Raw genomic sequence first — 24,386 nt, 5'->3', positions numbered from 1 at the left:
AGCAGAAGAGCCCCTGGGGCCAGCACCTGTTCCTTCTCTTCTTTTGGAGGCTTGGCAGCCCTTGAGGAAGGAAAGTGTGCTCCTCACACCCACCTGGCCCCCACCCCTGCTCTTCTGGGGGACCCCCGCGGGCGGATTACAACGGCTCTCCCTGAGCTTTCCTAGTCCTCATCTCAAAAGAAGGACATCAACCCACCCCTCGCCCAGGGTGTTCTGAGAGCAGGGAGAGGGGCCACCTGTAGCCAGAGGCAGGCAGGTGCTGGGCCGGGAGAGGGGCTCACAGAGCGCGGCAAAGGCGAAGCCCCCCACCTCCGGCCCCCTGCCCCTCCAAACTTTCCAAACTTGCAGGCAGCTGCTGCCTGGCGAGGGGGCTATTTCAGACCAGGCTGTAAAAGGGACCGAAATACCCGCTAAAGTCTATAATTGGACGAGAGTCGTCAGGCCGTGTCCCGGGCTTCTGAGCGACTTCTCTTTGCCGCCTGGAGCCCGACGCTGTTCCTGCTGCCCTGACCCCTCCCCAGCCTCCTGCCCCCACCCCCCACCGCGACCCCCCAGAGGGACACCCCATCCCCTCTCCCTCTTCTTCCGGGAGCCTCCCGCCCCTCTCCAGGGGACCGGGCGTGTCCTTCTCCGTTCGCCCCGCCCCGGCCCCTTCGCCCGCCCCGCCCCTCTTAGCCCCTCCCCTCCCACCGCCCGCCTCCCTCCTCGCCCCGCCCACCGCCGGGCCCCGCCCTCCGCGCTCGGGGCTGGGGATCCCACCTCCCTGGCCGCTTCGCCCCTGGGGGGACCAGAGCAGCTTTGTTCTTGGGCAGCAGCTGGGCTGGCTGCCGCTGCTGCATTTTTTTCCTCCCAAGGAGGTGTCTCCCGTTTCCTTATTTTTCTGTTTCTCACAAACTTTCTGTTTTATCCTCTAAGTGCCAAGACTCACCTTTTTTACAGTATTTATTTAGTTAGTGGTCGGATAACTAGCTCTCTCTCCGGACCCCGGCCGGGGCCAATTCGCCAGAGATATTACAGGTCTAACCTAGGGAGTCAGTTTGCTAGATTGGGGGGAGGGTGGGCGGGGCCGCTGGCAGGTGACACCCCCCGCCCGGGAGGGGGCTGCCTGGGGCTCGCGGCTTCTCCAGACTCGCTTCTTCTGGATCCGCCTGGACTGGGACCCCGGCTGGCATCCCCCTGAGCCTCGCCCCTGCCAGGTAAGGCCGGCTTCTCTTCTCTGCTCGGGGCTGCCGGGGGTCACAGGGCTTCAGGCTTCCCCCATCTCCTCCGCGACCAGGAGAGGAGCGTCCTGGGGGTGTGAGCCCCCGGGGCAATGCCCTCTCCTCCCTGGGATCTAGCTCCTTCTGGAGCACCAGCGCGCTGAGCTGCTCAGGTGTGACCTCGGTCCTGACAGGTGGGCCTGTGCTGGGCCTAGGTTCAGAGTGGGATGGAGCAAAGTCGGGTGAGAAGCACCTGTTTGATTCCAGCCAAGCAACCCTGGGAAACAGGAGCACAGGGTGGCTGGCGCCCGGCAGCCTGTCAGATGCGGGTTGGTTTCTGAGTTGCTACTTTTGAGTTGTTGAGACATCCTAGCTTCTTTTAACTTTCCAATAAGAAATTTGGAGCAGGAGCCAGAAAGATTAAAAAAAAAAGACAAAAAATCACAAAGAGAGTGAAGTGGGGAAGGATAGTGTCCCTTTGGTTTTGCATTCAGTGTCCAGGAGCTTTGCCTGTTGGTCTCAGTTGACATCTCTTTCCTATCTGAGCAGTGTGTCTCCCTCTCCCAACTTTCTCCGGCCCAGGAAGGTGTTTTTGTTCCTTTTATGCAAAGCCAATCTCTGCAGCAGACCTGAGCTTCTTGTCCCAGGTTATAAAGTGTAATTGGAATTAGTCACATTTTGGGGAAAATGTGCCTTCCCTTCTCCCCACTCAAGTCCAGACTCAGAGATGACAGACAAGGGAGAGGCTTATCAGGCATGTCCTGAAGGGGGCAACCCCCCTGCTCCCCTCCACAGAACATCATTCCATTACTTGTCATCTTCCAGCACCTTGTAGGGCACCCCTGTGGGAACACAGATCATTCCAGCTCCCGTCTGTCTGTGTCTCATTGAGGATGTACACCCGGCAAAGTCCTAGGAAGCCAGACTTGTGCTGTGAGAACCCCTGGTGATGCGCCGCATCTTCAGACCCTTCTAGTTTAGTGTACTGAGTTGTTCCAGGGAAGTTCTAAAGCCCAGGGCTTCTGTGTTGGGCTGAGTGGGGTGTGCTGTCTGGTTGGCACTGATGCTGGTGAAGGGCAGGAGCCTTGCTGCTCATTTGGCTTCCTGGTCTTAACTCTGTTGCTCTCTCTGGCTGCCCTGAGCTGGGGGAGCTGTGCCCAGGGAGGTTCGGGTTCCTTATCTGCCAAATGGACATGATTAAAGCACGCAGGGAGAACTCTGAGAGTGCCCGGGACCTCGTTGGCATGCGGTGTATCTAAGTTAGCTTCTGCTGCACAGGCCCGGGGAGGGGGTGGAATCAGTGGTTGTACCCCAGCCCCATCCTGCATCTCCTTGTCACTCTGCTGCTCAGGGGCCAGCTGTGTGATTTGGGGGAAATTGTCACCTTGTGTCGATGGGTGTCCTGTGTCTGTCAAGAGGCTGGAAGAGCAGAGGGTTTCCTTTCCTGCAGATCCAGAAGTGACTCTGGGAATCAATGGGGCCTTGAAGGGGCTTCCCAGGTGGTGCTCATGGTAAAAAAATCCACCTGCCATTGCAGGAGACACAAGAGACTCAAGTTGGATCCCTGGGTTGGAAAGATCCGCTGGAGTACAAAATGGCAACCCACTCCAGTAGGCTTGCCTCGAAAATCCCATGGACAGAGGAGCCTGGTGGGCTACAGTCCCTGGGATCAAAAAGAGTCAAACACAACTGTCGGAGCACACGTGCACACCTCCATGGGGCCTTGAAAATGTTGGGAGCAGAAATTTGTAACTTTTTTTTTTTCCTGGAGCTTCTTCAAAGTTTCATCAGGTTCTCAAAAGTTTTTTCATATTTACAAAATGGTTAAGGAAGTGGCCTACAGGCTGATCCAGTCCTCAGACAGTCTTAATGCTTCTTAGGTGCATTTTGCATTTGTTTTAATTACTTTTCAACATAAACTGAATCAGGAGATTTCATGTATACATCTTAATCTCTGGCTTCTCTTGAAAAGTGAGAAGATGGGACAGCCTTGGGCTTGTGTCCCAGGGAGGCCATCCATGTGGCTGCCCACCCGCCAGGCAGATGCCCCCTGGTCATCCATGGTTATCAGTATGACCGGCAGGGGGCTTGCCCCCTCTGGACTGGAAGGTCCAGGTTCTCTCTCTCCCTCTGATTCCATTCTAAGAGGGTTGCAGAGAAGCGGAGTCACTTTCAGAGGAGAGAATGCAGGCTGCCCTGGGAACAGAGCTGTGGACTGTAAGAAAGAGCCTCTGTTGTGGAGGAGAGAAGACCTATGGCTGATGGAATCTGGGGGGATGCCGTGGAGAAGAGACAGCTGACCCGCTCTCTTGGTCCCCAGAGAGTGAAAGCAGGAGGACCGGTGAATGAAATTTCACTGGATGCTGGATTCCTGTCCAGTGGGAATATCAGGTCAGAGACAGGAGGGGTTCCCCTGGATTCAATCACTGGGGCACGAGGCTCCGACGCTGGAGGGATTTAAACAGAGGTTGGACGGCCATTTCACAGAGCCGGAAGGGGTGCTGATCTGAACGTTGATGGCCAGGTGAACATTTAAGGTCTTCTCCCAGCTTGAAGGTCTGCACTTCCTAAGTGCTTCCTTTCCACCCCTAAAATTCTGCTCATCCGCTCTGGCCCCCTGCTCTTCCTTCAGTGCTGCTGCTGATAGAGGCCAGCACGGGTGTGTGGTCACTCGGGTCAGGACTGTGAACTCTCTGTGGGTCATTTGTTTCTTGGTTTTGTGAACAAGGAAACGGAAGGTGAGAGTCTGAATGGCTTACCTCAGGACAGGTAGAGGGAATACAAGAGCCAAGATTCAAAGCCACATCTGGGGGATCAAAGCCCTTATCACACCAACAGAAGGGGCCACCATTACAGATGCAGGCAGCTGAGGAGAGCCAGAATGAAAAAGGCCCACGGGGATCTTTAGGGTGGGAAAGGTCCCTGAGGCTTTCTTAGCCCATCTTCCTACTCAGGAGTGGAAGACACGGCAGTTTGCCTGACAAAAACAACTTTAATCATTTTTATTAAATAAATGAAATAAATATTTTCATTAATAAAAATCAAATAACAGAAATCAAGGAAGACGTATCTGGTAAGATGAGAAGAGTACAGTTGCCCCATTTTACAGATGAAGGGACAGAGTCCAGGAGAACGTGAATGACTTGACTGTTTTGTATTTAGAGACAGAGATGGGTCTTAAATGCTTGTCTGAGAGATACTCAGGCATAGAGGGCTTCCTCTTGGTCTTGTGTGTGTGTGTGTGTGTGTGTGTCAAGGCCAGGCGGCCACACTGACCTCTCCTCCTTGCACTTTGCAATGAGTAAGTGAACAAATGTCCACAGGAATTGCAACGTTGAATGAGTGAATGACGTGTACCACTCCTCAGCCTTATGATTTAGCAAAATTGGTCGCTTTCTTTGTGGTTTGCTAAGTCACTTCAGTCGTGTTGGACTCTGTGCAACCCCATAGACAGCAGCCCACCAGGCTTCCCCGTCCCCAGGATTCTCCAGGCAAGAACACTGGAGTGGGTTGCCATTTCCTTCTCCAATGCATGAAAGTGAAAAGTGAAAGTGAAGTCGCTCAGTTGTGTCCGACTCTGTGCAATTCCATGGACTGCAGCCCACCAGGCTCCTCTGTCAATGAGATTTTCCAGGCAAGAGTACTGGAGTGGGGTACCATTGCCTTCTTTGTGGTTTAGTAAGCACCATTTTTTTATCACTTCTTCTAATCCCTTTGGTGGATGCGCCCCCCCAACTCCCCATTCCCACTTGCTGCCTCAGCGAGCATCTTTCTGCATGTGACTTCCCCCACTTGCGATGCCTTCCCTGAGATTATTCCTAAGAATAGGCATTCTGGGTCAAAGGGCATGGCCATTTTAATGGCTCTCAGGAGGTTTTGGGACTGGGCCTTCATGAGAAGCCAAAAGCTGGGTAACATCGTGGTCTGAACAGAGGGAAGTCTTGGCCGAGATCCAGGGAATGTGCCGACCAGCCCTCCTGCTGTGGTCGTGGAGCTTGTCGGAACCCTCTAGTGACAAACCCCATCTGATGGGGTTAAGTTCTCATCTGCTGTCCACCTGCGTTAGCTTGGACACTCCCAGTTACTGCATGCTCACTACTTCTAGCTAACTCTGCCTAAGTTTGGATAGAGATGAGAACATCATTTTAATTTCTTAAAGTTGGGTTCATAATACAGTTTTGGAAAAAAAAAAAAAGCAATTTGCACATCCTTCTTGGTTGGAGCTCTCTAAAGAGAAGACTTTCTTTTAACTGCATCCTGACAGAGAGGAGCCAATTGGAACTGGTCTTGACTGCCTGGCAGCCAAGTGGCTGAAGCCATAGTGTGCTGTATAAAAACAAGAAAAAGCAAACTGAGCTCAACAATCCATTCAACAAAGTCTCACTTGAAAATCAAACAGTGCTACAAGCTTCTTTGGGGTGATAGATTCATGACCACACAGGGCTTTACCAGACAGTCGTTCCTTTAACAAGCCCTTTCTTCTCAAGCCTGTGAGATGACCATCACAGCCACCTTGCCCCGTCTCCTCTACCGGGGTCTGACTCATCTGTCCCAGCCTTTGCCCACCTTCTCCTATCCTACTCCCAGGGCAGAGGAACTGCCACCTCCCAAGGGGAACCAGTGGTTTGTTAGTGGATATCTCGTTAAAATGAAAGCTTTCTCCCTACCACCTCTGTCTGTCAGCCCTTACTCCATGTTTTTGGCGATACTTAGAATAATTAAAGGGGGCTTCCCTGGCAGTCCAGTGGTTAAGACTCTGTGCTTCCAATGCAAGGGGTTAGGTTCCATCCCTGTTCAGGGAACTAAGATCCCACATGCCATGCGATGTGGCCAAAGGAAAAAAAGAAAAGTAGAATAATTGAAATCTCCTTTCCCATGACATTTTTTTGATCTCTATAAAAACAAGACTAGTGTGACCCTGAGCCTGAGATTGGACCCCAGTTGGTCCCAGGGTATATAATCCACATTCTCCCATCACTCCTGGGGATCAGTTATGCTGCTACCCCCTGTGCAGATGGACAGCCCAGTGGCCTGTCCATCCGGGGCTTACAGATGTTTAGTCCCTCAGTAAGTAAGTGGCTGAGCTGGGACTCAAACCCATGTCTTCGTGCAGAATCCATGGCCTGAACCAAAATTCCGATCTGCCTTAAGTGTGTAAGATAAATGTATAACATTCATCCAATGAGGCATATATACCATATGGACAATCTTTGTTCTTTTTAGAAAATATTTTTCATTAGAATGTCTTAAATCATAAAAGCAATGAAAGCATGTTTTTTCGCATTTAAATACATGAATGTTTGTTTTATTTTTTTATTAGTGTATAGTTGCTTTACACTTGAAAGTGTATTTTTACAAGGGCAAAATTATTGACAATGTCCTGTGTTTTCATCTCCCCAGCTTATCCAGTAGTAACATTCTGACAAATACCCTTTCAGAATCTTACATCCAAACATACACATCAATCAAAAATCCAACATTTGAACAATTGTAGTAACAATGACTACTACAAGTTTACCTACCACTGTGTCTAGCTCATAGGAGGGGCTCTATTAATAACTGAAAGGTTGAATTACCCGTTTTGCCGGGTCTAATGGTTCCTCTGAGGCCGCTGGGCTGTGGGGCAATGGTCTCCATTGGCCTTCAGCGAAACAGACAGGCAGGATAAGACCCTGGATGGCATGTTTGCAGGTCTCTGTGGAAACACCTCCTGCAGCTCAGCTTTTCCCCTTGCTCCTGAGTTGCTGTGGGCGAGTCCGCGTGGGCTTTCCTTGCAGCTCGCTTCTCCCCCGACCCCTGCCCTCCCGGCGCTCCTCGTCCCCAGCCCCCCATGCTGCCACAGCTTCACGTCCTCAACTTCTGTCATCCCCCAAGGGCTGGTCTGTTTCTGCCCCTTGCCGGTGAGTTCCTGGAGTTCACGGGTTTTGTGTTTCTTATCTCTGAACCACTAGTGTCTGCACATGGTGGGCGCAGTAAGGAACTCAGTACATCTTTGTGGGAGGAAGGAATTTCCAAACGGTGATAATCAAGTGCCTGGCACATAGTCTCCGATTAATAAAATTACAGCTTGGTTTAAATCACAAATAAGGGAGTGAAATATCAAGATTGGAAAAGTGGTGCCGATATTTGCAGTGTCTGACGCAGCGTCCCACATACAGGCATGCATGGCGGATGCTAGTCCTTCCCATCAGCGTGGCGTGGTGGTGGTGGGGTGGGGGGTGAGCTCTGAGTGATGACCAGGCAGCTCTGGACCTTGGGCATTGCTGGGGGTCCCACTGAGCCCTAGGGGCCTGGATTCATGGACTGGGCTGTGTTGGTGGGTGTAAGTCTGGCTTGGGTCTGAATTTGGCCCTTCTCTTGCCTGTCTGTGTGGTCCAGGACCTTTTAGAGAATCTCTGCCGGAGCCAAGGGGATGGGCTCAGAAAACACGGTGAGGGACAGCTCAGGGCCCGGAAATCTCTGGTCAGTGAGTAGATCTGACATCCTTAATGCCTGGTAGGTCAACTTGCTAGAACCTTTAGAAGGTCGTACAGGCCCCAGGATTCCCTGTCAGCCACACCAGCCTGTTCTTATGCTGGAAAAGAAAGTCCTCAACACCTGATCACCCCTCCCTCAGACAATGCACTGGCCGTACAGCACATACTGAATGTACTGTGCTAAGTCGCTCAGTCACGTCTGAGTCTTTGCAACCTGGTGGACTGTACCCCGCCAGGCTCTCTGTCCGTGGGATTCTCCAGGCAAGAGTGGGTTGCCATGCCCTCCTCCAGGGGATTTCCAACCCAGGGATCGAACCCAGGTCTCCCACATTGCAGGTGGATTCTTTACCGTCTGAGCCACTGGGGAAGCCCAAGAATACTGGGGTGGGTAGCCTATCCCTTCTCCAGGGGAACTTCCTGACCCAGGAATCCAACCAGGATCTCCAGCATTACATACTGACTACAAATACCTATATCTCTTGCCTCTTTGGTTGGTTATTTCCTGATAGCCCTGCCCCCAGGGCTCTGTCCGGTTAGTGCTCTGAATGCCTGCTGCAGGCCAGATGTGCTTAGGGCATCAAGGGGGCAGATATCCCAGTGCCCTGAGGCCAAGCTGCCGCCGGTGTGTTCAGGTGGGGGTTCGGGTGCCCCTAGCCAACCACTCACCAAGCAGCAGGACTTCCTAGAACACAGACCACTGGCATCTGTGTTTACACACTCCCCCCGGGTGATTTTTGCAAGAATACTAGAGGGAGTTAGTCATCACTTTATGTAGAAGAGACCTAGAGTGTTAGGCGACCTGTCCAGGGGCAAATGGCCAGATAAGAGCAGAAGCCTCTTTCGCTTATGCTCCCCCCACTTTCTCCTCCCCTCCCCTCCCTTCCCTTCTCTGTGTCAGCGTGTTGTCTGTTAAGGCTGGGCTCTCACATCCGACTTCCTAGAGGGTAAACACGGAGTCTTGGAGGAAACTGGAAAATTCCCCAAACTAGTTTTATTTGTTTTTATTTTTTTTAATTGGAGTATAATTGCATCACAGTGTTGTTTTAGTTTCTGCTGTGAAACAAAATGAATCAGCCATACACACATATCCCCTCCCCCTTGAGCCTCCCTTCTACCCCTCACCCCTCACCCACCCCTCTAGGTCATCACAGAGCAAGCACCGAGCTGAGCTCCCTGTGCTATGCAGAAGCTTCCGGGTAGCTATCTACTCTACACAAGGCAGTGTATATATGTTAGTGCTACTCTCGCAGGTTGTTCTACACTCTTCTGCCCCCGCAGGGTCCACACGTCCGTTCTCTTTGTCTGTGTCTCTATTCCTGCCCTGCAAACAGGTTCATCAGTGCCATTTTCTAGATTCCACACATACTCATTAATATATGGTGTTTGCTTTTCTCTTTCTGATTTTCTTCACTCTGTTCACCCACATTGCTGCAACTGACCCCACACTATTTTGAATGCCTTGTTCCTCTCTGGGGCTGTGTTCCTACCATGTGCAGTCCTGGAGGCAGGAACTCTGCCTGGTTTATCTCCGTTGCCGTAGCTCTGGTGTGGGCTTGGGTGGGAGTGGGTTTGGTACTGGGCCTGCGGCGTGAGTGAGCGCCTGTGTGGGTGGGTGGTTGGTGGTGATGAGGTGGGGAGGGAGGGAGGGGGTGCAGAAATGCATGACTCCCTGGGTGGAGGGTGGGTGAGAGAGCTGACTGACGAAATGGTGAGTGAGAGAGCAGGCCCGCGGGTGGATGGATGCACGAGGGCCTTGTGATGCGTTAACGTCACCAGGAGTTGATCTGCCATGCGTGGGCGGTTCTTAGGTGAAAAGGAAGGAAAGAGGATGGGGTGGCAGGGTTCAGTCCTCAGAGAGAACCTTGCAAGAGGCTCTTCTCTGTCGCTCCTGCGAATTCTCTCACCGAGAAATGCTCAGACTGGGTTTGAAAAGCCTGACTTCACTGGACGCGGCGAAGCATAGAGGTGATGAACAGAACCCTTCCCACTGCCGCCCCCCCTTGAAGGGGAGGTATTTCCAGAGCTTCCTCTCTGCCTTGGTCCTGGAGTCCCCACACAGTGATGCCAGAACAGCAGGTCCTTTGAACAATGAGCCGGAGCCCTGGGAAATGCTGGGCACGAACCTCCCTGGTCCCACTGTGTCAGGCACATCTGTGCATTGATTCCCTGAGAAGGAAACTCACCCCATGGGGTCTCTGTTCCTGGTTCCTCCCCAGGCATTCCTGACCTCCCCCACCTACTCACACCTGCAGAGCAGTGGGTCCTGGAGATCTGAGAAGCTCTCTTAGAAAAAAAGAAACACCCATTGTGACTAGACAGAGACGGTAACTCCTGTGCTCATAAGCCACATGCTTGCTCTATTCTCAGGATGTAGAAGTTTTGAGATTATATTTTTTAGTTTTTTTTTTTTTTTTTTAAATAAAAGAACGTGTTTTTATTATCTAAGTCAATGTAGAGTTAAGTTAGTGCAGACACTCTGTCATGGTTACGCTGATGCATGGAGCGCCTGCTCTGTGCCTGTCACCCTTCTAGGTCCTGAGCCATGACCGCTAAGTCTAAGGAGCTCCGTGGAAAACACAGACCGATAAGCTGTTGTGCTGTGTCTGACTCTTTGCGGCCCCATGGATTGTAGCCTGCCAGGCTCCTCTGTCCATGGGGATTCTCCAGGCAAGAATACTGGAGTGGGTTGCCATGCTGTCCTCCAGGAGATCTTCCCAAACCAGGGATAGAACCCAGGTCTCCCACCTTGTAGGCAGATTCTTTACTGTCTGAGCCGCCAGGGAAGCCCAAGAATACTAGAGTGGGTAGCCTATCCCTTCTCCAGGGGAATATTCCTGACCCAGAAGGAGAAGGAAAAAAAGATCATAGGAAATAAGATAAAATAGCATAAACACTAGATGAGGGTATGGGAGGAGTCAAAGCTGCCTCAGTTCACCTCTGCCCACCCCCAGAGGCCTGGCCAGAGGGGAAATGCCTTAAGTTCAGCTCAGTTACTCCTTAGGCTCATCAATTGATGGCCCAGAGAGAGACAGAGAGAGTTATGCTGGAGCCCATTGTAATACAACCTGAATCAACCCTGAATATTCATTGGAAGTACTGATGCGGAAGCTGAAACTCCAATACTTTGGCCGCCTGATACGAAGAACTGACTCATTTCCCATTGATGGTGGGAAAGACTGAAGTCAAAAGGAGAAGGGGATGAGATGGTTGGATAGCATCATCAACTCAATGGACATGAGTCTGAGCAAACCCTGGGAGACAGTGAAGGACAGGGAAGCCTGGAGTGCTGCAGTCCATGGGGTCACAAAGAGTCAGACCCAAATGAGCTACTGAACAACAACAACACACTACAATATCAGCTTCCCACTTGACAGGATTCAGAAGATAAGGAGGTCAGTTTTGATATTGTTTGTGAGATGATAAAACAGTATCATCCCGGGGGTCTGTGGGAGCCTGAAGAAGATGGTGACTCTCCCTCTATGGGAAATGAGAGAAGGCTTCACAGAGGAGAAGATGCATCCTAGGGATTTGAAGGATGAGTAGGAGTCTGCCTGGCAAGGAGAAGACTGTTAGCATCCCAGAGGCAATGGCAGAGGCAGTGGCAAAGGCTTAGGGCAATGGTGGGGTGTTGAAGAAAGAGGGGGAATTTGCTGAGGCTGGAGGAAAAGGCCATGAGGAGTCGGTGGGGACCACGAACCTGGAAAAGGAGATCGGGACCAGACTGAGAAAGGCTGGAAGGAGAAGGCTTTCTGCTGGGAATGACGTGAACAAACCTGTGTGCTCCAATGACATCTGTGCCCAAGGCCCTTTACAGACGTACAGAGCTTAACCCACAGGGTTACAATCTGGTTCAGATGTCAGAGTCTCACCCTCAGAAGGAAAAGTGTCTTCAGAGATTCTGGGGTCCTGGGTACCCCCAGGGCTGAGCCAGGAGCTTGGATGCTAGACTACAGCATCTCTTAAGGTAGGGGCTCCAAGTGAGGGCTGGATCCTCCCTTCAGCTTCCTCACCCGAAGATGGTTAACATCTCTTGGACACCGTGCAGCTCCAAGAGTGCAGGATTCTGAGATGTTCTTAGTGCCTTGCGAGGTTGCCAGCACCTGGTTACTGGGGGCACTCAGGCTTAGGTGGAAGCATGAGAGGCGCTGAGAGTGGACTCAGTTCAGTTCAGTTCAGTCGCTCAGTCATAGACTCTTTGCGACCCCATGGACTGCAGCACGCCAGGCTTCCCTGTCCATCACCAACTCCTGGAGTTTACTCAAACTCATGTCCATTGAGTCGGTGACACCATCCAACCATCTCATCCTCTGTCATCCCCTTCTCCTCCTACCTTCAATGTTTCCCAGCATCAGGGTCTTTTCAAATGAGCCACTTCTTCATGTCAGGTGGCCAAAGTATTGGAGTTTCAGCTTCAACATTAGTCCTTCCAATGAATATTCAGGACTGATTTACTTTAGGACAGACTGGTTGGATCGCCTTGCAGTCCAAGGGATTCTCAAGAGTCTTCTCCATCACCACAGTTCAAAAGCAACAATTCTTTGGCGCTCAGCTTGCTTTATGGTTCAACTCTCACATCCATACATGACTACTGGAAAAACCATAGCCTTGACTAGACAGACCTTTGTTGGCAATGTAATGTCTCTGCTTTTGAAGATGCTGTCTACGTTGGTCATAACTTTTCTTCCAAGGAGTAAGTGTTTTTTAATTTCATGGCTGCAATCACAATCTGCAGTGATTTTGGAGCCCCCCAAAATAAAGTCAAGCACTGTTTCCACTGTTTCCCCATCTATTTCCCATGAAGTGGTGGGACCGGATGCCATGATCTTCATTTTCTGAATGTTGAGCTTTAAGCCAACTTTTTCACTCTCCTCTTTCACTTTTATCAAGAGGCTCTTTAGTTCTTCTTTGCTTTCTGCCATAAGGGTGGTGTCATCTGCATATCTGAGGTTATTGATATTTCTCCCGGCAATCTGGATTCCAGCTTGTGCTTCATCCAGCCCAGCATTTCTCATGATGTACTCTGTATATAAGTTAAATAAGCAGGGTGACAATATACAGCCTTGATGTACTCCTTTCCTATTTGGAACCAGTCTGTTGTTCCATGTCCAGTTCTAACTGTTGCTTCCTGACCTGCATACAGATTTCTCAAGAGGCAGGTCAGATGGTCTAGCATTCCCATCTCTTTCAGAATTTTCCACAGTTTGTTGTAATCCACACAGTCAAAGGCTTTGGCATAGTCAATAAAGCAGAAATAGATGTTTTTCTGGAACTCTCTTGCTTTTTTGAGGATCCAGCGGATGTTGGCAATTTGGTCTCTGGTTCCTCTGCCTCAAGCCTGGGGCAATGGGGAGTTTGGAGTAGACCACTCCCAGACAGAGGTCTCATGTGGTGGTACAGAAGGTCCTGTCAACTTGAAACAAGTGCTAGAAAGGGCTTTCTGGTAACTTCCTTTAATTGAGTGCTCATAGCTTTTTTTGTTTTTTTTTTTTGTTTTTTTTTTTTTAATTGACTGGCAACCGGGCACTGTGCTAGGGACCCTAATCCTTCCCATAAGATGGTGGGGCAGGCTAATCCCCTTGTTACAGATGAGGCGCGGAAGCTTAGACAGTAGCTGAGATCATGCAGCAAACCCGACAAGTGCTGGACCCGGGAACCGAACTCTAGTCTGTCTGGCCCCACGGCCCATGGCTCTCTGTTGACTGCCAATCTCAGCTCTCACCGGGGGACACCGCTTATGACTCCTCACCGTCCTTCCCCCCCAAAAAATGGGGGCTCTACTGGGTCGGCACCTCCCAAATCCGAGTGGGCACTGCAGCACTATTTATATGCATTGCTTCATCAGACCAGACACTACTCAAAATAAGTTAAACAGAAATATCTCTCTGTGTCCTCAGGACCCTGTAATCGGAGACAGTCTCTTGTGAAATGAACTGAGACAGTCTATTTGGGGTGGGGCGGTGGAGAGAGAAAATAAAGAACAAAATCAAGAAGAATTCAGTACTGAACATGAAAGAGAGAAGAGCAGGGTTACGGCAGCTGTCGGATGTTTGCACAGACTCACAGAGCCATCACGGGCCTTGAGTGGTTTCTGGTGCGGATGGTGGGGCTCTCTCAAGGGAAGGCATCCTTCTCTGTGCCGCCCCATTGGCCCAGGAAGGATGCAGGGGTGCGGTATCTGGATGGACTTTTGAAGTCAGCCCTTGGAAAGGGATTCTGGGAAAGCCAGTCTAAGCTGAGTTGTCAATCAAACATGAAAGGAGGGGAAGAAGGGAAAAGACACAGAGCAAGGAAGGAGATTAAGGACCCGGGGTGGGGAGGGCACTTGGAAGGGCCTGGGTGAGCGTGAGATGGAGCCATTATCTGCAGAGCCATATAAAGTCCAAGGCCTGTCTGTGGTTTGGAAGTGAAAGAAGCCCAGCTCAGACTGGCTTAGATTTTTTAAAAAATGGTGCTGGAGAAATATTTATCCTCAACACAAAAGCTCTGAGTGCTTGTGGACTTTGGGCAACACTGGGCTAAGGTGCTCAAGCGACAAAACTCATCTCGTTCCCCTCAGTGGGTGGCTTCCTTCTCCATCAGGATTCCCCCACCCCCGGGTCATGGCAAATGGCCCTCTACAACTCCAAACTTAGCATCTCTATCAGAAACACACCTCTCTTCCCGGAAACCCCAGCAGAGTTTCCAGAGATGCCGTGGCTTGAGTTTCATTCACAGTTTTTAGCAACTGGCAGAGAAACACGACTGGTATCTGGTCTCTTGATAAAAAGAACTGATAGGAAATATTTTTGAATTCCACAGCACAAAGAAGGAAGTTAGCAAAGCACATTTCTCATTCTGTTTCCATCCCCTGCAATGAAATTGATCCTGCATTTTGGTAGCCTGGGGTTTAAGCTGATTCCATGTGAGTCTTTCAGTGTCTGAGTGGAAGGAGGGCTGGGTGGATGTCCTTGCTGGTAATTAGGACTAGACTCCTAAAGTCCCAAGTTCCCTTGTTTCCTCCTCTTCTATGAGACATCAGCTAGTGCTTTCGTTCTGTAGAGGACAGGGAGCAGTCCTCTGTGGTTACTGATGGTATCTGTCTATGGCTGAATTCTAGTTCTGCATGTTCCTGGGTGTATGATTTGAGACACATGTGTTAACTTTCCTGAGTTTGAGATTCCTGGATTCTAATCACCCTTTCGTCAGCTTGTTGTGAGGAGATAAAACAGTTCAAGTGAAACCACAGCATGGCTCTGGCTACTGTTTACATCGTTCATGCCACTGTATGTTCACCACATCTGTTATCGCATAACCTGTTGAACCAGCTGTCATACTGTGAGTTTGGACATGTATTTTCACTGCCCTAAAAATCCTTTGTGCTCTGCCTGTTCATCCCTCCCTCCCCCCACCCCCGACACAGTCTTGGAAACCACTGATCTTTTTATTGTCTCCATAGTTCGGCCTTTTTCATAATGGCACAGAGTTGGAACCATACTGTATGCAGCCTTTTCAGATTGGCTTCTTTCACGTCGTAATATGCATTTAAGGTTCCTCCAGGCCTTTCCATGGCTAGCTGGCTCATTTCTTTGTAGTGATGCATAATCTTCCATTGTCTGGATGGACCACAGTTTATTTATTGCTTCACTTGCTGAAGGGCATCTTGGTTGCTTCTGCATCTTGGAAGTTATACATAAAGTTCTATAAACATCCGTGTGCAGGTTTTTGTGTGGACCTAAGTTTTCAGTTCCTTTAGATAAATACCAAGGAGCGTGGCTGCTGGATCATATGGTAAGAATGTGTTTAGTTTTGTAAGAAAGCACCAGAGTGTCCTCCAAAGTGGCCGCTCCATTCTGCGCTCCCACCAGCAATGATTGAGGGATCTTGTTGGGCCACAGTCTCACCTGCATTTGGTGTTGTCAGTCTTTGGACCATTCTAACAGGTGTGGAGGGGTGTCTTGCTGCTGTTTGAATTTGCGTTTCCCCAATGACACGTGACATGGAATATCTTCCCCTGTGCTTGTTTTCCCTCTGTATATCGTCTTGGGTGAGGGGTCTGTTAAGAACCTCAGCTTATTTTTAAAATCAGGTTGTTTTCTTATTGCTGAGTTTTAAGGGTTTTGGGTTTATTTTGGAGAACTGTTCTTTATCAGATGTATCTTTTGCAAATATTTTCTCCTGATCTATGACGTATCTTTTTATTCTCTTGAAGATTTTGTTTGTTTGTCTTTAGTTGAAAGTACACCACAGAGGGTTCTCCACCATGAAAGTCACGGGAAAACATTGGATCGTGGGAAGCAAAGCAGAGGCACAGAAGTACCCCAGCACTTCTGAGACTAAGTGCGGTAGTTGACCGTGAGGCCAACACTGTGTCAGCAGGGTGGGGGGCGGGCACTTGGTTCCTCTGCCTGCCCCCACCCTGGCTACACACTGCTTTCCCTCAGGGCTCTGTCCTCCGCTCCCTCTTCTCTTTTCCAGGAGGGTCTCCTGCCCCAATGTCTCTTCTGAGCTAGACTCAGATGTCTTTGACTTCTCCACCCGGGTGTCTTCTAGGCGACTCAGACTCACTCACTATGTCCTGCTTATCGCCCCCACCCCACTCAGTGCCTGGCTCCCAGATGTTCAAACTGGAAGTCGGGTACCATGGGATCTGCAGCTGGGCCACTTGAAAACGTTAGTGTTAGTTGCTCAGCGTGTCTGACCCTTTGCAACCCCATGGACAGTAGTGTGCCAGGCTCCTCTGTCCATGGGGTTCTCCAGGCAAGAATACTGGAGTGAGTTGCCATGCCCTCCTCCAGGGGAACTTCCCGACCCAGGGATCAAACCCTAGTCTCCTGCATTGCAGGCAGATTCTTTACCGTCTGAGCCACCAGGGAAGCCCAAGGACCACTTGACCTCCTTACTGTCTTAGGAAAGATTATCAGCCATCTGTCTTTGGATGTTGCACTGACCTTGTTGGTCCCTCTGCTCCATCCATCCTTCTCAATAGAGTTTTCGAAATTGCATTAATATAGGTCACTCCCTTGCATGAGGGCATCCACTGCTTCCAAGGGCAAAGTCTGACCCCTTTTACTAGGTTACTGCCCAAGTCCTTTGACTGCCTTTATTAACATGGATTCTGGCCTTCTGGTCCAGCCTGAATTTTCATCATTGCTTTTACTTCCTCATCTAAATACTTTATTTATTGCTCATAAGTGATCCTGGAAGGGAGGCGGGCTATTCCTGGTGAAGACAACCCTTATCTCCCTGCCTGCTCTCCACCCATCTTTCCCGACTCCGCTCAGGTGTAAGCTCCTCCAGGAAGCCTTCCCTGACTCTCAGGCCTAAGTCAAGTGCTATCAGAGCACTGGCCCTACAGAAATGGAAGCATCTAATTGCTTATCTGTGTCCACTATTAGGTCTGAAGCTTCTTGGACAGTGTCCTGTTCTGTGTGCCTGGCACTTAGTAAGTACCTGACTTGCCTTCAGGGCATGATTGAATTGGGGAATAGTTAGACATCAAAGGCCTGGGACCCCTATGCAGTTAATACTGGCCTGTGACATAGGTGTTGTTATACGTGAATGGTTTGAGGTCCGGAGAGGTTAAGTGACTTCCCTGGTTTGCACAGCGAGTCACAGGCAAAACTGGACTCTGAACACAGGGTTCTAAACAGAAGCTCTGTCATTGTGCCAGCTGCTGCAGGAAGAGTCAACGCCCCTGAAGGTGCTCGGTCTGTGGTGACTGAGGAGGACTTTTGCAGGTCTTGAATCCAGGAGGCAGGCTCCCCAGCACTCCCCAGGCAGCTGGCCTCTTGGGCTTCCATAGAGACAGAAGCCAGCCAGCTCCCTCTGCCCCTCTGCCCCTGCAAGTGCGGTCTTCATCAGACAGCACAGCAGAGGCTCAGAAGGACCCGGCTCAGTGTCCTGGACACAGCCATGCCAGGCTTTCCTGTCTCCACCAGATTCCTGCCCAGAGCTTCGTCCGTCGCCCCAGCAACACATCCGAGGTGCCTCACTCCACGCAGTCTCCACCCTCCGTGGGCAGCGGCCAGACCCTCTGCAGCAGGCAGAGCTCGCACTTTGCCCAGGCTGCCTCGCGATGTGCCAGATCTCATTTTGTCCCTCTAAATTGCCTTCTGCTCAGTGTCTTTTCTCCCCCACCTCTGAGTCCCTGAATAGGGAAGGCTGGTTACTATGGCAATGGGCTGGCTCGTGGAAGGAACTCAGCTCAGTAAATTAATTGCTGGACTTTTGGAGACTAATGGCACAGCCCTGCCTCCCAGGCACTGGGTGTGGCCTGCGTCGTGCCCACTTGGCAGCCAAGTCCCAGACAGAGCTGATGAGAGAAGTAGAATCATGGTACCCATGCTTGCTGGTGGGGAAGCAGGGCACACAGATCTCACCAGGTACAGTGGCTGTGTCCCTGGTCTGTGCCGGTATCTCTGCAGCATGCTTTGTAGAAACTACTTCATGGAACCCTCACAGCATCCCCTATGGAGTAGGGGTGATCCCCTCTTATGATGGAGATGGGATGCTCATTTAGTGGCTCCTGAGCATAAAGATGCCTTACCTAGCCTGCCTCCTCATGGGCATTTTGCTATGAACACTCCATTCATTCTCTTCCCTACAACATCTTCCAGAAGACAGAAGTACAGGGAACATTTCCTATCTCATTCTGTGATGCCAACATGATCCTAATCCCAAATAAAGGCATTCGAGAAGAGAAAATGGCACACCAATATCTCTCGTGAGACTTGATGCAAAAACTCTCAACAAAATATTAGCAAATAAATATGACAGTGAATAAAGGGAGTTCTAGGTCATGGCCAAACAGAGTGTATCCCAGGCATGCAAGGATGGTTCAATGTTTGGAAATCACTTAATGGACTCCATCACACCAATAACCAGAGAAGACCCTTCTCTGTCCTCTGGAGGATGCACGACTTGGTTTTGGCTATATCCATGTTGTCTCTGTGCTTAAGAAAGAAGGGTTGCTCCAGCCAGATCCCAACATCCTGAGAAGCCCTGTTATGCTTGATTATACCTATGCGCCTGTGTTTGCCTGGGACTAAATCCTGGCTACTGGGTGTGTGTCAGGGGCAGGTTCCTGAGCCCTTTGTGCCTCAGTTTCTTAATCTGTAAAATGGGCCTCATGATACCTGCCTTCCAGATTAAATGAGTTATTATGTATCAAGTCCTGCGAATGACTCTTGGTGTTTAGTAAGCATGTGATATATGTTAAAAAGGTGAGTGTTGGAGAGTGTGGACTTTGGTCATTCAGGCCTGACGGCAAGTCCAGCTCCAACTTTACTGGCCTGGGTGCCTAGCAGAATTGTCTGTGCTCCCTGATCCCAGGTTCGTCTTCCGGAGGGTGGGGCTCACAGTCCTGCCTTGCAGAGAAGATGTTGCTAAAAGGGGCCTGGCTTGCAGCACACACATTTCCCCAGCCTTTTCTTTAGAGGACCAAACAGCAAGACTGTGAATTTTCAACTCTACACATATTCATGGGGACAGAGGTCGGCACAGAATGGCCTTGGGGGAGCTTGCTGCTGCTGCTGATGCTGCTAAGTCACTTCAGTCGTGTCCGACTCTGTGCGACCCCATAGACGGCAGCCCACCAGGCTCCCCCGTCCCTGGGATTCTCCAGGTAAGAACACTGGAGTGGGTAGTCATTTCCTTCTCCAAAGCATGAAAGTGAAAAGTGAAAGTGAGGTCGCTCAGCCTTGCCCGACTCTTAGTGACCCCATGGACTGCAGCCTACCGGGCTCCTCCATCCATGGATTTTCCCATGGAAAGAATACTGGAGTGGGGTGCCATTGCCTAAGGAGTAGTTTCTTCTGAGTCCCGTGGACCTGCTTTCACATGCAGCTCTACCCTTCACCAGCTGGGTGTGCTGGGGGCATCTCCCTGCTTGTCAGCCTTGGCTTGCTGGCCTGTGAACGGGGGATGCAGGTGTCCACACCATGGGCTGTTCTAGAGATGGGACCTATGATATGTACAGCGTGGAGGCTCTCCACTGATGCTGGGTTTTACCCAGGTACAGGGACCCTTGGGCTTCCCTGGTGGTGCTAGTGGTAAAGAACCCACCTGCCAATGCAGGTAGACGTAAAAGACACAGGTTCAGTCCCTGAGTCAGGAAGATCCCCTGGAGGAGGGCATGGCAACCCACTCCAGGATTCTTTCCTGGAGGATCCCATGGACAGAGGAGCCTGGAGAGCTGCAGTCCACGGGGTCACAAAGAGTCAGACACTGCTGAAGTGACGTAGCATGCACACGTGCACAGGGACCCTTGGATGTTGATGGGCTGAAGAAGCAGGTGTGGTTGGAGTCCCTGCCCTGGCTTCTGTTACCGACATGGCCTTAAGGTTGTGCTAAAGCTTTACTTGCAGGTTTCTTTTTTTTTTTAAGGTTTATTTATTTTTGCTTTCACTGAGTCTTTGTCACTGTGCACCAGCTTTCTCTAGTTGCAGTGAGTGGGGGCTACTCTCTAGTTGCGGTGGGATGGCTTCTCATTCATGGGCTCAGCAGCTGTGGCTCTCTGGCTCTAGGGTGCTGGCTCAGTAGTTGTGCACATGGGCTCAGTTGCCTTGTAGCATGTGGGATCTTCCCGGAGCAGGGATCAAACCCATGTCCCCTGCATTGGCAGGTGGATTCTTAACCTCTGGGCCACCTGGGAAGCCCTTACTTGCAGTTTTCTTGTTTAATCCCCTTGCAGAAACCCTGTAAGGTGGTTTCTGTTTGTATCTCACTCCTCAGTGAGGATGCTAAGGCACAGAAAGGTTAGGTTGCTCTCTGAGATTGCAGAGTCGGTGATTGACAGGGATTTGCACCACCAGGCACTCTGGGTTGAGGCTCCACCCTCCTGACCTCCTGGGGAGGTCTGCCCCCATCTACATCTGCCCCCATCAACGGAAGCTGCTTTTCTCTTAGTGGCGCTGGTGGGTGATGGAGCTGTGAGAGGGCTGAGCGTTCTGACCTGCGGCCTGGGATGTGGGGTCAGGCGGTCTTCAGCCCAGTGTGGGGATGCTCCTGGGCTGTTACAGAATCTGCTGCCTGTTTCACAGTCAGGCCAACCAGTCCACCCTCACTAGAGAGAACCACTCCTGAGATCTCTTCTTCTTATAAGGACACTAATTTATCGTGGTGAACACAACCTCATGACCTCATCTAAACCTAAGTATCTTCCAAAAGGGGCTTCCCAGGTAGCTTAGACCGTAAAAAATCTGCCTACAGTGAAGGAGACCTGGGTTCGATCCCTGGGTTGGGAAGATGCCCTGGAGGAGGGCATGGCAACCCACTCCAGGATTCTTGCCTGGAGAATCCCATGGACAGAGGGCTACAGTCCATGGGTCACAAAGAGTCAGACACAACTGAGCAACTACCACACACACAATTTCCAGCGACCCTGCTTCCAAACACCATCACACTTGGGATTGAGGTTTCAACACGTGAATTTGGGGGGACGTGATTTAGTCCAGAGAAAAAGGCCTGGACAAACATTTGTAGATGGTAGGTGAAGAGAAATGGAGGGTGGAAAGTTGCCAGGAGGGACCACTCAGTATGCGCCAGGGTCCACTGGGCCCTCCATTCCCCTAAACTGTCGTCTGAATTCAGTGTCTTGTGGGCGCTGTGACATATCAGAGAACAATTTAAGCAATGCAGATGTATCATCTTAAAGTGCTCAAGATCAGAATTCCAAAATGGGTCTCACTGGGCTAAAATCAAGGGGTTGGCAGGGCTGTCCCCTTTGAAGCCCAGAGGGGAGAATTCAGTCCTTGCCTCTTCCAGCTTCCAGAGGTCACTTGCATTCCTTGGCTCGTGGACCCTTCCTCTGTCCTCAGAGCCAACAATGGCTGAGCAAGTCTTTCCCAGGTTGCCATCTCTCTGTGTTCTGACCCAGATTCTTCCTTTTGTAAGGACCCTTGTGATTACATGGAGCCCACCCAGATACTCCAAGTTATCTCCATATTTTAAGGTCAGGTGATTAGCTATTTTTTTTTTTTTTAGCATTAACTTATTCTTTGTTTTGTTTTTTTTTTTTTTCATTTCCTTATGTATTTATTGGCGGTGCTGGGTCTTTGCTGCGGTGTGTAGGCTTCTCCAGTTGCAGCGCACAACCTCTCTAGCTATGCGTGTGGGCTCAGCAGTTGTGGCATATGGGTTTAGTTGCCCTGTGGCATGTGGGATCTTCATTCCCCAACCAGGCATTGAATCCACGTCCCCGGTGTTGGAAGACAAATTCTTAACCACTGGCCCACCAAGGAAGTCATGATTTGCAATCTTAATTCCACCTGTATCTGTCATGCTTCCTTGCTATGTAGCATAACATATTCACAGAGATAAGGATATGGACATCGTTTATAAGCTTTATTGTAATAAAAAGTATATAACATAACATTTACCATTTTAAGTGTGTGACTCAGTAGCATCAGGTTCATTCAGATATTGTATAAACATCAGCACTATTTCTGGAACATTTTCATCACCCCAGACAGAAACCCTATAACCATAAAGCAGTAACAGAAGATGTCTTACTGTGTATTCAGGCCTTTCTTTAATTCCATTCAGCAGTGACTTGTGGTTTTCAGTGTACAAGTCTTGCACCTCCTTGGTTCAGTTTATTCCTAAGTATTTTATGCTATTTTTTGATGCTGTTGTAAATAAAATTCTTTTCCTTAATTTCTATGGATTGTTCATTGCTTCTGGACAGAAATGCAGCAGATTTTTGAATGTTGTTTTTTTTTCATTCTGCAACTTTGCTGAATTTGTTTATTGGTTCTAATGGCTTTTTGTAAGTTTTTAGGGTTTCTTACACGTGGTACCTATCATCTCACCTTCTCCTGAAATGGTCACAGGACAATCCCCCTCCTGTTCCTGAGCCCCCATAAACACCCCCCTTCCCTCTCTCAGTGTCATTGAGCCTACCTTGCCCGGGCCTATGTCTTACCTGTCTCCCAGGTGTCAGTGAGTATGGATTTGGTGACATTCATCTGCCTGCCCTCAGAACCTGTCACATGAGGGCCACTGGCAAATATCTGTGAATGAATAAATAAATGGTAACATCTATAAGCAGTTTCCTTTTCCTGGATCTTGGTGTTCACAATGACAAACAGTTTTTGAAATGGCCATCCACATGAAAATAAAATACACAAAATGGGAAATCATTTAGCTAATAAACCTCAATGGATCAAAGAAATGCGTTGAAAGCAAGAAGGGATGTTGAGTTAGCCAAGATCAAAGGAATGGTGCCAATCTGTGTGGCCAGGTACACAGTGAGAGGGGCACCCACACACACACTCCAACACTGCTGGGGGCAGCGAAAACAGAGCAGCCTTTTTACAAAGCAGTTTGACAGTTCTTACCAGGGCCCTTTCAAAATCCATAGGATGGACGCCCCAAGTGTTTTCCTACAAATCTATTGTAAGAAAATAACTGAGTATGGGCAAAGAGATGTCCTCTTGTGACATGCTAAACAAATAAAGCAGCCTATTAATGTCTAAAAGTAGAAAATACGATCAGAATAATGACGTTAGTGTCACAGGTCAGAGCCTTAGGGAGCAGATAACAGGAGGCCTGCGGGTTCTTAATTAATTTGCATCTGCTAATGGATGGATGGGGACCAGAGAGATGGATGAATCAGGGATCAGGAGGTAACACTGAGCTTTGCTCTTAGAAAGTCACACCTTTGGCTGTGTGAAAAGTTGAGTCTCAGCAGTGAAGAGGGTTGGGAGGCTGGGTCTGGGGAATTCCTCCCCTGAGCGGGTCCAGAGGTTATTTCTGCAGCTTCTTAGCTCAAGGGCCCTCCTGTAAAGATGTTCTTTCTCCACACAGGACATGTTCCAGTAGACCCTCACGGTGTCTCTTCCTGGCCAAGAAATGCTGGTTCCCAAGCACGAGAGAGCCATGGGCCGCCTGCGAGGGAACGTTGTGGCCGGCCTCCTGTGGATGCTGCTGCTTTGGAGTGGGGACCGTGGCTGTCAGGCCCAGAGGGCAGGTAGGGCCGTAGGCAGAATACAGAGCAGTGTGTGTGTGTCCATGTGTGTGTGGGTGTGGGCCGGGGGTGAGCTAGTGCCGGGGGGTGTGAGAGTGTGTGTCATCCCAGGTGTGGTGTCCACTGTCCCCCAGCCAGTGTGAGTCATAATCAGCCATGCCACTGGGGCGTGTACACGTGTGTGAGAGTGAACACACATCTGAGGTTGATCATACAACGTGTTGAGGCTGTGTCTCTGTTGACCACATACATGGTGTGGGGACAGCAGTGGGGTTAGCGTCCTGCTGCCTCGTCCGGTTCTTGAGAGGACCTTGGGCCACAGCCCGAGGGGCACTGAGTGCCCTGGAGTCCAGCCTAAAGGGGTGGCCGGGACAGTGAGTGGCCAGGAAGTAGGGAAGTTACGGGAGCAGAGACAGCCTGGGCGGGAGGGGTGAGAAGTGACGGAACGGCTTGCCCACCCGTCAGAGGGCCTCCTGGGAGGAGTCACGGTCCGTGGGGGACCTGGGGAAGGAGTCAGGGACGGGAGCGGCTTGGGCTGTCACGGCACCCAGCCCCGAGCCTGCATGCCGGGACTGCGGTACACAGCGGGACCCGGTCTCAGGGAGAGAACTGCCACTGGATGGCTGGGTGTGAAACGCTGCCCCATTTTACAGACAAGGAACTGAGGCAACAGATGCACAGTATTGGATAAAAGCTACGTAAACCGCAAGGATTTACTGTGCAGTCCAGGGGACTATATTCAATATCTTGTAGTGACTTATAATG

General features: G+C 50.3%; 1 protein-coding gene across 1 annotated transcript in view; it reads left to right on the top strand.

The window, feature by feature from the left end:
• Positions 1-713: 713 nt before the first annotated feature.
• Positions 714-24,386, top strand: part of COL22A1 (collagen type XXII alpha 1 chain) — a 201,493-nt gene continuing 177,820 nt past the window's right edge. The window contains exons 1-2 of the mRNA XM_045162761.1: positions 714-1,196; positions 23,462-23,624. Coding sequence (XP_045018696.1) covers positions 23,507-23,624 — 118 coding nt within the window. The 5' untranslated portion in view covers positions 714-1,196; positions 23,462-23,506. The remainder of the gene's footprint in view (positions 1,197-23,461; positions 23,625-24,386) is intronic.

Source organism: Bubalus bubalis, chromosome 15 (assembly GCF_019923935.1).
Source record: "Bubalus bubalis isolate 160015118507 breed Murrah chromosome 15, NDDB_SH_1, whole genome shotgun sequence".
In the NCBI taxonomy this organism is placed as follows: Eukaryota; Metazoa; Chordata; class Mammalia; order Artiodactyla; family Bovidae; genus Bubalus; species Bubalus bubalis.
This window is presented reverse-complemented; position numbering and strand designations above follow the sequence as displayed.